Below are 17,543 nucleotides of genomic sequence, written 5' to 3'. Positions count from 1 at the left end.
TTATCTCCTCCTTCATTTTTTTAAAACATGTCCACTAACTACGTTTGCAAATGCAACCAACCATATCATAGGCGAATCAACAAGGCGGTTTTCAAAACGTAATCCGAATTTGCTATTCCGAATGCCGTAAGCTATTTTAGACATGAAAAAATGAGAAAATTTACAAGTCCTTCTAGATGATTTTAGTCAAGCCTTTTTGTTCGATAATTTTCAAGGCCTCCAAAATTTATCGAGTACATAAAGTTGAATTTTCAGATAGTGTCCGGGTGTCCATCTTTCCCGCCAAGTCTCCGTCTTTTCCGACTCAATTTTATTTTTTCAAAGATGCCTGACACTTTCATCTTGCGAAATGTTTGCCTCAAACACAAATTTCATTATATATAGAGACCTAGACTATCAATTAGTGGTGAGATAGCTGTATATTTTTTGTGAAATTCACAAAAAAAAAACAACGTTTACTTGAGGTGTCCATCTCTACTAGTCTTCCCCTAGATGATAAATAAAATATTTTCTTTAAAACTCAAACTCCCGGTATATATTTGACAAAATTTATTACAAAAAACATAACGATGATCCAACGGAGATGGAAGAAGGAGCAGGGTTCTAACAGAATGAGCACAATCTTCTTCAGTTACCTTCAGCACTCGAGGAAAACGCAATGATGGTTTTGTAATCAATAATTGTCAAGAGAAAAACTGTCGTATTTTCGTCGTTAACGTTAACCATTACGCTTATTCTCCTTACGTAGAGTGAACAACAACTCAATTACGTTAATGTTCAAAACAATGTGAATAAAAAATAACACATGTGGCCACGCAGGGACTTCAAATCTGATAAAATCAGCCGGCTGTGAAAAGTAAAATTACAAGTTCATCTCTTCTCAGCATAACACAACCGCAATGGTTCAGAAGGGAGCACTAAGTTTAATGTTCTGCTTCATATTGGGTGCATCTGGTGAAACTTGGAACCATGAAAATTTGTTGAATATAACAACTATCTATTTCACTGCAAGACATGTAAAGTCGATCACCGCCGTCAGTTGCTTTAATGTCGAGGAAAATTTTATTCTCGCGAAAGAATTGATGAAACATGGCTTTTATATCCATATCGTGTCAGACTTCCGAAGTATCAACGTTTCAAATGGGAGTAAAAGTGGAATAGTGGTGGATGCTAGATGTGATCACATCCTGACGAATCGCGCAGAACACGTTAGTTTCCGATTGAATTTTATATGAAATATTTATTTCAAAAGAACGAATAATTTCAATTTTAGCAAATTATCAATCCATTACTACTAACAAATATCTATTGGCTGTTTCTGGACAACATATCGCTAACTAGTGAACATCGTAACGAAATAGCTCAGGAGTTATTCCCTTCGGAACACAGAAATCTCTTCAATAACCGATTTCGCGAGTTACATATATTTCCCGCTTGCAGCGTAATTATTGGGATATTTTTCGAAGGTTGGAAATTGTTTGACGTCTTCAAGCCCCATTGGGAAGCCCCGCTGAAATTTAATGAGATATGTTATACTGGTCTAAATTTAACTACGGTATACGTTATGAGGCAGGCTCTACGGCAATTGGACATGGTGTCAAGAAAAAAGCAAAACTTAGAAGGAGTTGCAATACCCTGCGGAATTACGGTAAGTGGATTTCCTTGAATGATGGGTCTGATGGGCCTGCTTTCATTCATGTGGATATGCATAAGTGAGTCAATTACTGGATAGTACTTCCAACGTGAAATCTAAATGTTGTTAGAAATTGTTCTTCTCGACCAACATACTTGTACATTATTGTTCATTTCAGATAACAGCTCCAGAGTACTTCAAAGGAATTGACGATCAAACAGATGTCGTTCGCGATTTGTATGCGAAAGCAAATTTTCCGTTCATCCGAATTTTGATGCATGATTTGAACTTCACTATTAACATGTTGCAAATGGACACCGGTGGGTGGAAGAAAAATGGTACCTTTAGTGGTGTGATAGGCAAGTTTCAGAACCGATCCATCGAACTTGGATGCCTCGGGATGTTGATGAGAAATGAGCGAATTGAAGTAGTCGATTTCACAATTGTGACATTCGTAATCAAAACTAGTATGCTTTTCCGGCAACCTCCCCTTTCCTTGCTGACTAACATTTTCGAGCTACCATTTAGTTGGGGAGTTTGGATGTGTTGTTTTGCATTTACTATCGTCTACTGGTTTTCGTTTATAGTTCTTAGGGTCGTGACTAAATCGGAACCCTTCACACCGATAGAGTCATTGACTTTTATGATGTCTACAATGTGTCAGCAGAGCTATCAGTTGATAACACATTATAATGCAACACAGCTACTGATCTTCTGCGCTAAGCTGGCGAGTTTTTTCATCTTTACGTCATATTCTGCAAGCATCGTTGCTTTACTGCAAAGCCCGAGTCGAGTCATCACCTCGGTGGCAGATCTTAACGCATCCCCACTGAAGGTCGGTATCATGGAAACCGCGTACGGCTGGCGTTATTACAACGAGAGCAAGCAGAGCTCAGTGCAGGAGCTATTTCGTAGAAAAATTGAACCTCAAGGCGCGAGAGTTTTTGCCGAAGCTGATGATGGGATGAAACGAGTTCAAAATGAGCTGTATGCTTTTCAGGTTGCTACTACATTCTATCCTAGTTTCACGTTGAGTGTAGTCACCCGTTTCTGTTTGGCTTATCCGTTGCAGGTTGAAGCGAATGCAGCCTACCAAATTATTAAATCAACGTTCACCGCAGAAGAGACATGCAAGATCTTCGAACTGGACGCTATTCAACTGTCACCTATTTCGATTCCGTTGGTGAAAGGTAGCAAATATCGCGAGATATTCAGGCAACGATTGATAAGATTACAAGAAGTCGGAATTATCAGAAGAATCAATCATATTTGGAGTGTTCGAAAACCAAGATGTGAGAACGGTTTTACGTCATTCAATTCAGTTAGCTTGAGAGAAATACGGTATTCATACATTTTTATGGCGGTGGGTTTTGCTTTAGCGATTTTGGTTGTTTGCGGGGAATTTTTGTGGAGTATTTGGCATCGAAATGCTGCGAGGAAAACCTTGTTAATAGAGAATAATAAACTAAATGAACAAAAAGCAGGAGAAGAAAAAGAACCTAGTTATATTTTCTTGGATTGAATGGCATGAACATATTTTAGATATAGTTAATATTGTAAGAGTAGTACATTCCCCCACCCCCGGAGATTTGCCATTATTTAGATTTAAAATAAATAGAACACCGCGATTGAAGAAAACTATTTTAAGTCAGTGGAAGTAATCGAATAAAGTTTTAATTGTCAGGCAATCTTCATCAAAATTTTTTATCCTCCTTTATCGAATTACAATAAATATTTCATGCCTCGGCAAAAATTGCATCGAGAAAATTGTCGTCTTCTATTATACAAAAATTCGTGTCACGGTGTTGGTGGACGAATACCAACGAAACGGCTTGAACGATTTTTATGATTTTTTCGTGCATATTTGATAGGTATGAGAATAAGTCATAATTATGTGTCCCTATCCAAAACATTTTTTCACGAAATTTTCATTTCGTATTATTTTTGAATTGCCATCATAAATATCTATTATTCCAAATGCTTACCTCTTTACCCATACTTCTATTTTTTACGTAGGACTATGCCTTTGATTTCTATATAGGGAAATCACTCCACGAAATTAACAATGAGGCTTGTAACGATTCATTAACTCTTTGTGGTCGCTTGTCTGCTCTCAGTCACCATACCTTTTTTACCGTTCTGGTCGTTTGTCTGCTCTCAGCCATCATAGCAAGAAACCATGCTAATCTTATATTTTACTCAACCAAGTATCAGTTTAAGCATTTCCTAAACAAAGCTTCATGTCTAGTGAACCTGTTTACGAATCAATACGGTGCTCCTATGAGTAATAGATAACGGTACTCGGTTTCAAACAAAGTAGTCACTCACACAAAGCAACGTACAATTCGTCGAATGCATAGGAATGTGGGACATAAATCATAACTGCAGAATTTAGCCATTGTAACACTTTGGTATGATGGAAAAGATTGTTCTAAAAGATCAGAACTACTGGTTGCATAAATGTCTCATGTCTCATGAATAATCGCATATGTGTCTCAAGCGACAAAATCTTTGTTAATCTAAAGTGGAAAGTTCTGATCATTTCGGATGCGCAGAAATCATTATTTGAATAACTACTGGTTTAAATTATGTTGAAGTAGTTGTTTTTAAAGAGCAGAATAATTGTTTGCATAAGTGGCTTATGTCATCTGAATAATCCCATGTAAAAAAAAACATTGTTAAAAGTGAAAAGTGATGATCTTTTCGGATACACATTGCTGGCATTTATTACTCATCTATTGCATCAATGGCAAAAGTGTCTCATATTCAACGGATAACAAAAATAAAATAATGCATTGATTATACTTCATATGATTTATTCTTGGAGACTGTTCTGAAAAATTTCTCACGAAAACGAATTATAAAATATAATTTAATATCAAAACACCACATCAAAACACATTGTTAAGTTAGTACATATGTATATTTCACAAAAAAATAATAAATAAGTATTTATCTTCCATAATCCTGCATGTATCACTGCTTTCTCAAGGAAAAATAATTCCGATCAGTACGACACCCATGCCCAAATATAATAGGACCGCAAAGGGTTAAGAGATTTCGAATGCATATTACGCAAAATAGTTATTTGCGATATATGTTATGTTGTATAACTTTAAACAGGAAATATTTTTTTTGCTTAAAACATAAACAGTGAATATAGTCAAAAAGTAAACAATTTTACGACTAAAATGAGTATGTTATTTCGATTTTACTGGTCCCTGGTCCCCCGATCCCCCGACAACGCAATGAGCAATCTTGTTGGCTACCTACGGGCGTTAGTTCCAAATGTGAGTTGTGAGGAATTGCAACAATTACCCCATCCTCTATTTTCCCTGAAAATCCCTGGCGTTTATGTTGTTTGTTATGGTTTGAAACAGTGGTGGTCAGGTACAGACATTGGGCATTGGAATTTTGATTCTAGCCGCGGGCCGCAATAATTTTTTTCTCACTTCTTTTCATAATGAAATCTAAAATACACGTATAAATATAACTGGTACTTTCTTTTACTCACTTTTTATTTTAGATTAGAAAGCATTCAATTCTATACCTGTAAAACTCATAACCCAAAACTGAAAAGTATCCAGAATTAACATTTTTGGCGAAATTATTTGGTCATCTCTTTTCATGCAGAGTCGAAAACGCTAAGGCCAACCGTCAATCGCTGCAGCTTCTCGATAGAATTCTTCAACGATAGGTAATTCTAATGAAAACGTCCAAAGGCACGCTCCTCCATTTGCTGAGATGGAGTCTGGTAGGTTTGTTGCTAGTCTCGTTTTTAACCGTTGTAGGAGTTTTTTGCATCGTTCCAAACATATTCGCATCATCTTGGCGTCAATAAATGACTCACACATCGATGTACGCTCCAATTAAGTTATCCAATTCATTTCGACTGATGAACGCTTTTGTTTCTGAAGATGATTGCATTGAACGCGTTCATGAACAACGTAGATAACATTGTGCAGCCGTATCGACCTCGAGCTTCCTTTTTGGGCCGTTGTAGTGTATGGAACACGAATCGTTCATTGATAGAAAACGGTTTGAGCAGCTCATAGATCTGTTTTGCCGTTTTCCCGCACTTAAATAACGTGGCAGTTGCCACGCGCTTCTCGTACAGATCGAACTTTATCGTTGCTAGGAAACCGAACAAGTACGGATGGGACCACGAAACTTGATGAGAGTGAAGTGGGACATCGAACTGTACGACTACAGTGTTACCACTTTTCTTCGCTTCAAAATTCTCTGCTGAGAGCAGTCGCGATTTCACTGACAGAATTATGGCTATGCTTGCTAATGTGAATACGGTATCACGATCAAATTGGACGTTCTTTCAATCATCAAAAAGTTTCTACATTATTTTTTGTTTGTTTCAAAATAGAAAATCCTTAAATACAAACAAACTCCAACACCGTTTTGATTTCACTCAAACTACTTTTCTTGAGCCATTTTATCTAAATTAGCTGTGAGACATAGCGATACGAGCCGTGTTTCAAATAACTGTCAGTGATTTTGTTCCTTGACTGTGATTTCACTTCTTTCATAACTGAAACAATTGCTCACAAATATTTGTGGATTCAAACAAAGAAGTAATCTTGGAATAAATCCGGAGTGGATATCCGAGACATCATGGTTTTTAAATTTGTCACACAGCTCTAAATCACACTGCGTTTCAATGAGTTCTATAAGCATGTTTTCATTGGCATATACATAATCAAAATTGGATTGGGTGGAGAAAATTGGAGAATTCTTACATGTGCTTTGAAGTGTCAAAAACTGCGAGAAAAATTGTCGACATTTGAGAAATTCTCAATGTCAGAAAATGGGTAAAATGGAAATTTCCCATTTGTTTTTTGAACTTGAATTTGTTTTCGTGTGAAAAAAAGGAAAAGAAAAAAGAAAAGAACCTTGGAACTCACGATGATACAATGCGTGTGAGTTGATTGGTGATTTTGATGATATCCATCAAGACACCCTCGAATCATAGGAAAAAGGCAAGCCAATTCCTCGGTAACATCGAAATCCTTCCCTAATCTGTCACCACTGAATAAAATACATAGTCGGCAGCTCGTCTTTTCAAATTTACAAACAAACAAACAATTTTCGCTCCTAACTCAGCCATTTTTCCAGCACAGGATGTGGCAACAAACATCCTGTACTCGCTCGTTTACCCCACACATACAAATCAAATGTCAAATTTCACGGCATGGGTACGTTCGTAATTCTTCGAAACGTTTGACGTTTACTCGCAACCAAGTAACTGACAACGCATAAACCCGGTTTAACTGCCATTACTTGCTCGAATTTATGCGAGTGTGAGCAGAACAGAACCAAAAACTTGAAAAAAGTCCTTTGAGTACTAACTAGAACAATTGTCAGAAGCTTAAGGGGGTATTCTAGTGTAAAAACACAAATTTCGGACGTTTTTTCGCGCTCCGGAAAAATAAAAAAAAGAATATTTTTACTATTCATTATATGATTATTTGTTCATCTATCTTTTGACAAAAAAAAAACAAAAATTGAACGGGGAAAAAATATTCATAACTAGAATAGTTAAGAGCTGATGAAGTGAGCTCTGGTTATCTGAAACAAAAAAATCAAACAGATTCTGAATCAATAAAGATGTCGCTATCGCATGAACCTCGGACAAGTCTAAACATGTTTTTTTGGCAAAATGGCGGGCGTTTGAAAAACAAAATGCGATTTTTTTTATACGTTACCCATCTTTTTAAAAATGGTGAAATTTAAAAAATATTATTTTTTAGAGGTTTATGCGATAGAGCGATTCCTGCAGATTTTTTTTTTATCCCTTTTGTTTATTTTAGGCTCATTAGCATTTTAGCTGTAACAGAGCCGAATTTTAATCGTGTACATGTCACATATTTATCATATCTATAATTAGCACATTACACAGTTGCCATTTTTCGGCGTTAGAGTATTCCCTTCTATACCATTGCAATGGTACACATTTACACAGTAGCCATTTAGTCGTAAGAGTTTTCTATCTGTTCTTCCTTTATCCAGTTAAGACTGGACAGCGGTGACAGTCGTTGATCCATTGTTGAGTTATTTATAGAACAGCAGCCCGATGTTTCTTGCAGAGCAGAGCAGTTGTATGGATGAATCGATCTTATTTCGACCGTGGATCGATCTCCATCGCTGATGATTGTTGCGTGGACGTAGTTATTCTGTAACAACACAAAGATGGTCAATGGGGGTGCCTGCAGATTGTATCCATATAATTTCGACAACAATCGGTTCAGTAGAGCTTGAGATATCGTGTACGTCAGTTTGAAAAAAAAACTAGGGTCGAGAAAAACGCATTTGAAGTTCATTGTTATGGCCGTAACAGGATAGATACCGCATCACTAAAATGGCTCTAACTCGGTAAATAATAGGATTTTCGATAAGGGTATATTCTTGAATGCCTATACTATAGAAATATGAAGGAAAATAATTGATTTTTTTCAAATTTCTAGACTAGAATACTCCCTTAAATTAGCGCGGAAAAAACGGACAAGAAAACAGAAAATGATCAGCTTGGATACACACGATCAACAAGAATTACTCACAACGTTATTTTTAATTAATTGTATGGAAGAATTTTCAACAATATTCTTAATTCCGCTCATATGTTTTTTTTTTCAAATCAGGCTGCCGGCCGCATGGACAATGTCGGAGGGCCGCAGGTTGGCCACCACTGGTTTAAAATATCGTAAGGGTTCTTCTTCTTGAATGGCGTTAACGTTCCCTGTGGAACTTTTGCCGTCTTAACGTATGCATTAACTAGCGTCATTTATTAATACTTAGTTGAGATTCCGTGAGCCAAATAACACGTCTTGAATGTATTCCGAGGGGCAAGCTCTTGAATACGCGTGACCACAGTGTAAGTCGAAGGAAATTTCTTTGACGAAAAATCCCCCCGACCAGAACGGGAATCGAACCCGAACACCCGGCATGATAATGTGAGATGCTAACCACTCGGCCACGGGAGCGCAATCGTTAGGGTTATATTGTTTAAATAATAATTATATATTCGATTTCAAGTTATTTGTTGTTCAAAGTAATAAAATAATTCAAGGTTATCCGTTTCAACTCAGTTTCTCTTTTCCTTTCAACAAGTTTTTGGCGCTTAAATAGTCATTTCAATCAACTTCTTCGCAGGTTCTGCGTCTTTATTCAACATATTCCAAAATTCGCTTGTGGTCATTGCAGGAGTAACTTGAAGCTTACTTTTACCGTGAGTTGATGAGTTGCCGGAATACACGGCAGCATAGGGAGGAATCAACGTTTCTTCTGTTAGAAAATCATCTAGTTGCACATTGTCCACTAATTATCCAGAGTCCCTCATATTTAGCTGCTGGTATGAGGTTGAAAAACATGTGTATTATTTATACATGATTTCTAAATATTTTGATGTATTATATGAATGTACAATATGCATTCATAATAAGCCTAAACACTCACATTGTAGTATGACCTATTGCAAGTGTCCGAAATATGAATCGTTGGGAAAAGTTCGATTCAAATATCGTACATTTAGTTTTCTAATTTTTTGGAGAAAAATTTATGCTTGAGTATTTTTAATAGTCAACTGCGAAACACTTACCAAGCAATATCAGTAAACTGATAACCACGATGAGAACTGATGAAACACGAGAGAAATTTAAATATAAATGAACGGTTAAATTCTACATGCTCACGCTAAGTGAACGTCAAACACAACCAATAATGAGTACTGCTGTTAAGTTTTTACCTACTATGTTATAATTCAAATGTAGTTCTCATTTAAAAAGATAGTGAAACCAAGGGGTTACTCTAAAAAAGCATTGGGATGTGAATTCTATAGTTTTATCATCAGTGCATTAAGCATTTCGAGATATTATTACAAAGTAAAATATATATATTAGGCTGTCAAAAAAGTCCTGCGGTATTTCCGCGAGGTGTCGTTGTAAGCGCGTAGTTCTAGTTGTATTCATTGTATCGAGTCATACTATAGCTTGTTGGAAAGGTATTTTTACGCGCTATAATATAGTCCTTGACAGTGTTTTGTTTGGTTAAGTCGTTCGTGAGTTATAGTGTCGCAAATATGGAGCAAAATAAAGAGAAAATCCGACATATTTTACAGTACTACTATGACAAAGGCAAAAATGCATCTCAAGCTGCCAATAAAATCTGTGCAGTTTATGGACCCGATACAGTTTCCATTTCCACCGCACAACGATGGTTTCAACGTTTTCGTTCTGGTGTAGAGGTCGTCGAAGATGCGCCACGCTCCGGAAGGCCTGTCGTCGAAAATTGCGACAAAATCGCTGAATTAGCCGAGAAAGACCGGCAGCTGTTGCATCGGCCAAGAGCTGGGGATAAGTCATCAAACCGTTATTAACCATTTGAAGAAGCTTGGATTCACAAAGAAGCTCGATGTATGGGTGCCACACACGTTGACGCAAAAAAACATCTTTGACCGTATTGACGCATGTGAATCGCTGCTGAATCGCAACAAAATCGACCCGTTTCTGAAGCGGATGGTGACTGGCGATGAAAAGTGGGTCACTTATGACAACGCGAAGCGCAAACGGTCGTGGTCGAAGCCCGCTGAAGCGGCTCAGACGGTGGCTAAGCTAAAGCTCATTAACGGCCAGGAAGATTCTGCTGTGTGTTTGGTGGGATTGTCAAGGAATAATCTATTATGAGCTGCTTCCCTATGGCCAAACGCTCAATTGGGACCTGTACTGCCAACAACTGGACCGCTTGAAGGTAACACTCATGAAGAAGAGGCCATCTTTGATAAACAGAGGTCGCATTGTCTTCCATCAGGACAACGCCAGGCCACACACTTTTTTGGTGACGCGCCAGAAGCTCCGGGAGCTCGGATGGGAGGTTCTTTTGCATCCGCCGTATAGTCCGGACCTTGCACCAAGTGACTACCACCTGTTTTTGTCCATGGCGAACGACCTAGGTAGTCAGAAGTTACCCACAAAAGAGGCCTGTGAAAATTGGCTATCCGAGTTTTTTGCCAATAAGGAAGCGAGCTTCTATAACAGGGGTATTATGAAGTTGGCATCTCGTTGGGAACAAGTCATCGAACAAAACGGCGCATATTTGACTTAAAACTAATTTTATGAACAAATGAAAATTCAAAAAAAATACCGCAGGACTTTTTTGACAGCCTAATATAAAATTATGATTTAGAACGGTATATGATTTCTTTAGAAATAATTATGTTATTATTTTGTCTGTTTCACTTCCCCGAATTCACTTGTCCGTTCTCCATTCCCCTCCCTACAAATAAGCAGAACTGAACACCCGTCATAAGATACTTGATTTACATTACCTGACTATAAAGTTATCACAACTCTCTACAAACAATATTCCGGACAACGTAACAATGTAGGAGTAAATGCTATTTTTATTCATACTATATTCTATTGTAGTTATATGTTTATCAGACTTAGGTTTATAACTATGTAGATCTATCCTATTTAGACTTGTGTTCAAAAATGCTCTGATAACTGATGGCTCCTTGTCCTCTTCTGAAAAATTTAATCAATAGAAGAAAAGGGTGGTGATGGCTTTAATGGTGCACATTTTTGAATAGTTTCCAGTTCCTCGTGTGCATGTTAGAATGTGGTTCTGCATCCTAACTCATCATACCCGTTTAAAGGATATAAGTTAATATAAAAAAAAAATTTCCAGAACCCCATATCATTGAACTTTTTCAGTGAAATATGTATTCGTAAAATATCTCACGTAAACTATGAATAACCAAGCTATTTCCTATGATCGAACATTTATAGTTACGGGGTCGCTCATAGCCCAAAACTATAAAAATTAAACGATTTAATGGTTGATATTTCATCATATGCTTAAATGGTTTTTCATCAAAGATAATTTTCTATAAATTTTGTTATATCTCGAAAACAGTATAGTTTCTGTATAATTTTTCATACAGAATTGCGTGTAAAATGAATGTTCCAAAATATTTTAATTTCGTCAATTTCTAGGAATCAATATTTACATTTGTATAAGAATACTAATGCACAAACAGTTCGGCTGAAAAGCTTATAAGGTAACACAGTAGCAGTAACACAGTAACAGTTTATTTGCAAAATTCTATTTTATTATTCAACATAATTGTCTTCGAGGGCGATACAGCGATTATAGCGATCTTACAACTTGATACCATTTTTATAGTCCTCTTTCGGTTTTTCCTCAAAATAGGCTCAGTTTCGGTAATCACTTCATCATCGGTTTTGAATTTCTTGCCAGCGAGCATTCTCTCCTGGTCTGCGATCAGAAAATAGTCGCTGGGACCAGATCTTGAGAATACGGTGGAATTTTGCAATTTGGCCATCGTTTTCATTGATTCGTGATATTTCTATTTTTTCACAATAACAGAAATTGTTTCACTCACAATGCTGTAACTCACGAATCAATCGACCGATTGCTATCAAATTTTGACACGTATCCATTGAAAGATGTTGCATTGTGATAGTCAAGTAGATTTTTGCAAGAGGCGCCATCTAGACGTCAACCTTATGAACTTTCAGCCGAACTGTTACTAGTTGCCCAACTGAAAATAGTTGAGCCAGTCCTCTAATAAAAATATACATGGAATTAGGTAACTGATTCGGAATATTTCAGGAGGTGATAGAGGATCATATTTCATGGAAAAAATCCTTAATCCTTCTACGTATATGGTCAATTCTCAACAAGGACAGAATTGTTGAACTTTTCCTGAGTCCAATTTTTTGCCTTAAAATAATTCAAATCTAGAAAGTACGTTGATCAAGATGAAATTTCATAGAAAGCTAGGGTAAATGATCTCGGTTTGTCCGATTTGGGGTGTTTTTACGCAACTAGTAAATGCAAATCGAGTTTTCTTCATGAAAATCACACATACTCGATACGAGTTTGGGTTTGTTGAAAAGTCCCAAGTCTCTAGTTGCTAATACTACCATAAGGTGTTGAAATTATTCAAATTTTTATGTTTTTTACGGATTTCCCTTAAAGAAGAATTATGATCATGGTTTGACCATCTCTGATCATGGTTTGTCCAAAAAATGATCATGGTTTGACCGGTTTTAAAAATCACAATTTTTGAATGAAAACATTCGAATTCACAAGTAGATGTTGCATTTATCATTGCTTGAGTTTACTGCCATCATATTGATCTATTCATAATTTAGGCTTTCTTCAGAATATTGCCTTTTCTTGGACATTTTAAAAGTGTTACCCTCGACACACTCAACACAGAGAAACTTTATTTCTGCTATGCGCGAAAGAAAACAATAAACAAACTTCAGCGCGCCAAGCAGTTGCCATAGAAATTCTGTGGACAAAACAACATTATTGAATTGAACAACTCATGATCAGAATTGAGTTCATCAATTTGCGTTAATTTAATGGTTTAGCTTTGTAAATCTGATACAAATGGTGTGCAAGCATGTTGTTTACAATATTTATAAGTGTTATAATCCAGAAAAAGATCTGAATACGTGCCAAATAATCATCTGGTGATCGATGAAATTTAGCTCGAATGAGGGGCGCATTGACATAAATAGAAGGTATATTTGATAATCCTTTAAAACATGTGATTCCGTAAAAATATATTATAAAACTACTGTAAATCATGAAAAGACAATTTTATTTATATGCTTTAAAACATACGAATACCTTATTTGACACAGGAGCGCTGAATTAGAGCATTCAAAAAAGTGGGCAAACCATGATCATATTTTCGACTGGACAAACCAAAATCATTTACTTTAATTGATTTCTCAAAAACTTGTTTCAATCGGGCAGCATGTTTCAGAACTATGATTTTGTTGAAAAAAACGAACAAATTTAAAAAAATTGAGAGGATCGGGGCCGATTAATTTAGCGTCCAGTAAACTGTTCGAATTTCATAAGTAATGTTCACCTCGGAAGGAGATGACATTATAATAAATCCAAGTTGAACCGAACTTTTTGAGATAAAGGGGTGGTCCAAATCACCCCGTATGTCCAAATTCCCCCAACTTACCCTAGACTCTAGAACATGGGTCGCGAATTCATGCACGATGAACGCAGGAGGAATGAGAAGCACATGCAGATGCTGAACGATTCAGGCACCAGCGCACAAAACAATATTCATAGGCTGACCGTCTTTAACCCTCCTGTACTCGCGTGCAAAATCATAACACGTATACTCGCGCACGGTGTCACAGACCGAAAATTGAACTTCTCTGTAATTTTGTCATTGTGTATTTTTCAGGCTTTATTGGCATTTATTTTATGAAGAGGGTATGATTAAATGAAAAAACTCCAAAAAATACGTTTTCTTCGTCTTTATTATGTTTTAATAGTCATCTAATTCAGCCTCCTCAAAATAGAGTAATTTTTGATACTCCAACACAAATAACGAAATTCGAATTTTCACTGTTATTAATTAAAAGTAGGCAACTGAATATAATTCATGAAAGTATAAAAAGCTATAAAATAACATAAAAACATATTAATTGATTGCGATTTCATTGGAGTTAGAATCAGAACATAGCATAACTGCATGCTCGAAACAAACATATTTTTTTTTACATTTCATGCAGTTGTTGCGTGTTTTTGGGGTCTTTTATCGAAGGGAAGGATATATAACGACCTTCTAGATAATTACCAGATGATAAAGGTTCTGGAATATAAAGTTTGCATATTTCTAATACTCTTTGTCTCTGTTTACTTGGTAAACTAAGAATTAATGCCTTTTGTTAGATGGGGCATAAAAAGATGGAATAAAAAAAATTCTAGGAACTTCCTTTTCTTTTTCTTGTTTTCTTGTCGATATTGTCCATTATAAAAAAATATCCCCGAAACTGTAACTGTTAAAAATTACCATAAGCCACCGATTAGTTTATAGTTTACTGTTTACAATTCTTCCACAAGTGAAATTCTTTGACAAGTGTGTATATGTATGACTATTATATTTACCGAATAACGATACGAAAGTCAAACTTTAATATTTTGCTTTTGAACATATGAATCTAACGACGAATATATCGGCGAATAGTTATTATATGGAAATATGCATTTTTAAAAATTGAAAATGCAGCATTGCAAACAACTCCTACACTAGCGAGCAAAATTCGGCGGGCATGGAAATTTCACAACGAATCTAAACGATTTAAATTGAAGATGAAGTCTTGTCTTCATTCATTGATGGGAACTCTTCTACGTAGATCAACTAAGCAGTGCAATGTTCCGCAGATTAATTCCTATTATAAAAGGTATGTATTTATATATTTCAATAGTTGTACTGATTGACTACATGGTAATACATAAATGATTGAAGCTTGCGAACGATGTCTTCCGGAGTGCTGAAGAATGCTCGCAATATCTGCAGAAACTTCACTGCCATCGTTGGTGGATCATACCACTAAACGCATATTGTCACTTGGTATGGCGCAGGTAAGTGAAGAGCTTCTGATCGAAAGGGACTTTGACAAAGCTTCCGACCGGTCGAACTGCAAGCAATTTTTCCGAATTGAAGTCGTGATGATAGTACAGTGATCACCACATCTTTGGTTCCACATTACGATGATGCACAGGTTTCACAATATCCGCTACGGATCCAGTTTGTTCGAATTTACGCACTACATTAGCGATTATGTGCTCTGTAGGCCGTCCATGACGACCAAAATCCGTCCGTAATGCTCGAAAAACATTTGCCGGTTTTTCATCATTTTTATAGTATAATTTAACAAAATTAACACGTTGTGCGATGCTAAAACGATCCATATTGTAAAATGGCAGACATTCAACTAACGATATGACGCTTTGGTTGACAGCTATGTCAAACGGTTGTCAGCGCAGCGCTGTATACTTTCGGAAGCCCGAAATGGAAAACCCTGTATAACTTATTGCCTCGCTAGTTGAAAACATCACATACTGACATACTTTCATGGAATGTCTCCTACATATTTCGTACATATTTGATAGTGAGTGTTGACAGGCGAGAACGTTAATACAGGAGAAACAGCTGGCAACTAGAAAGAAGACTATCCAAAAAGAATTTAGACGGGTAAGATTGTTCATTAACATTTCAATGCAAAGATCAGGAAGCAGTATCGATAGTAATACCACTAGACGTTTTTAACAATCCTAAATTTACAGCGCAGATCGCTCTTTCGTTAGAGTTATTATTCGGTCAAGACATTCAGCGAAGAAGCTAGTTGCTTAAGTTTAACTTTAAGCTTATGTAATTTGGGTTCAACATTTCCCTCTGAATTTATTGCATCTCTCAAGTTCATCTGAGTACAAAAGTAAATTGTATGCAATAAAAATCCATGCAAGATTGAATTGAATGCGAGAATGCGAGTAGCGAGTCTGTCCTAAGCTCTAGTCCTACGTCAAAACTGATAATAAATTATTGACTTCTTATCCTAAACCGTCACTATTGAAGCATGTAAATCAATCTTTACAGGTGTGTATGCATGGTAATCGTCGTAGGTTTTGAATAATCTGATTCCTTGATTTGAGTCCTGAAAATATACTCGGTTAACCCATTAATGCCCAGCGTATGAAATCTAATATGCAAAAATGCCCGTTTTTGATAAACTGTTTTTGATGAAACTAAAGTGTTAAGCGCTTTTTAAATGATACCACATGCCAATTTAAGACTGTTTTTTGTGTCAGTGTCATTTTATCTGTCATTTTTGTTGTTTTGTTGTGTATTGAAGCTTGTAAAGTTCGAGTTTAATGGAGTCGCAAAAGTAAACGTAAATTTATCAAAGTTTTACCTTAGAATCCTTTATCTAAATTGCTAAAACCTGTGACACAATACTACTAGACAAGTGTAAAAAATGATATCTAGCAAAAAATCCGAAGAAAATTATGAAACCGCAAAAGAATCTATGTTTACTTTTGAGCGTATACAATTTCATACGCTGTGCAACTACGGTATATTTTTTTCTCATTAAGATATATCAGCTTCCCGATAATCCGGAGGAGTTGTACAATTATCTGATTGATTTGCACGAAGACGCTTTCGAAAATCTATTGTCAACAAATGATATTGACTTTGTCATCGTGCCCCCAAGCGGTGGAGACAGCGATGTGGATGCTGGAGATAGTGACTCGGAGAACGGCCCTCCCCGTTTTGGCAAACAAGTGAATGTCGAGAGCAACATTGAACAAGGCCAATCACAAAAATGCTCCTCGGGCAGCAGCAAGAAGCGAAGAGCCAGACACTGGGAAAAATGTCCTTAAATTCGGATGAGTGACATAAATCCAGCAAGGTTCGAGTTCATGCAGATCAAGCCTAAACACTCGAAGTCATCCGAAGTTAGGTTTGACGGAATAAATCATTTCATTAATACGACTCCAACTGGTACCCAACGAAGGTGTGCGTATTGCAACCGATGTACGACGTATATTTGCTTGAAGTGTGATATGGGTTTGCACCCTTCGGAGTGCTTTTTCCGGTACCATAAAGGGTGTGTCACATCAAATTGCATCACGGAAAAAACGCTGTAGAAATTCGCCCAGTAGACCGATCCTTTTGAAAATTTTAGACAGTAAAATAAAAACTATTAAACAACTTTTGGCATTTTCTTTTTATTCATACTTCGAGCCCAAGCCCGTATGCTCGCACCTTCCTCTTTACCCCGTCCATAAGGTTCTGTACAACGTCAGGTTGTAGTTTTTTTTGAACAGAAATCCATTTTCTCTTGAAGTCCGCCTCCGATTTGACAACTTTTGGGTTCTTCCGGAGGGCCTGCTTCATAATCGCCCAATATTTCTCTATTGGGCGAAGCTCCGGCGCGTTGGGCGGGTTCATTTCCTTTGGCACGAAGGTGACCCCGTTGGCTTCGTACCACTCCAACACGTCCTTTGAATAGTGGCACGAAGCGAGATCCGGCCAGAAGATGGTCGGGCCCTC

General features: G+C 36.9%; 1 protein-coding gene and 1 long non-coding RNA gene across 2 annotated transcripts in view; both read left to right on the top strand.

Moving 5' to 3' along the window:
* The first annotated feature begins 1,383 nt into the window (after window positions 1-1,383).
* The window catches only part of LOC129766793 (uncharacterized), a 44,833-nt gene continuing 28,673 nt past the window's right edge, over window positions 1,384-17,543 (top strand). The window contains exons 1-2 of the mRNA XM_055767389.1: window positions 1,384-1,648; window positions 1,812-3,152. Of these exons, the coding sequence (XP_055623364.1) occupies window positions 1,565-1,648; window positions 1,812-3,152 (1,425 nt within the window). The 5' untranslated portion in view covers window positions 1,384-1,564. The remainder of the gene's footprint in view (window positions 1,649-1,811; window positions 3,153-17,543) is intronic.
* On the top strand, window positions 7,705-8,570 carry LOC129767483 (uncharacterized). The gene is made up of 3 exons (XR_008741524.1): window positions 7,705-8,042; window positions 8,110-8,222; window positions 8,284-8,570. It is a non-coding gene; the product is annotated as an uncharacterized LOC129767483 (long non-coding RNA).

The sequence above is a fragment of the Toxorhynchites rutilus genome, chromosome 2 (genome assembly GCF_029784135.1).
Source record: "Toxorhynchites rutilus septentrionalis strain SRP chromosome 2, ASM2978413v1, whole genome shotgun sequence".
NCBI lineage: Eukaryota > Metazoa > Arthropoda > Insecta > Diptera > Culicidae > Toxorhynchites > Toxorhynchites rutilus.
This window is presented reverse-complemented; position numbering and strand designations above follow the sequence as displayed.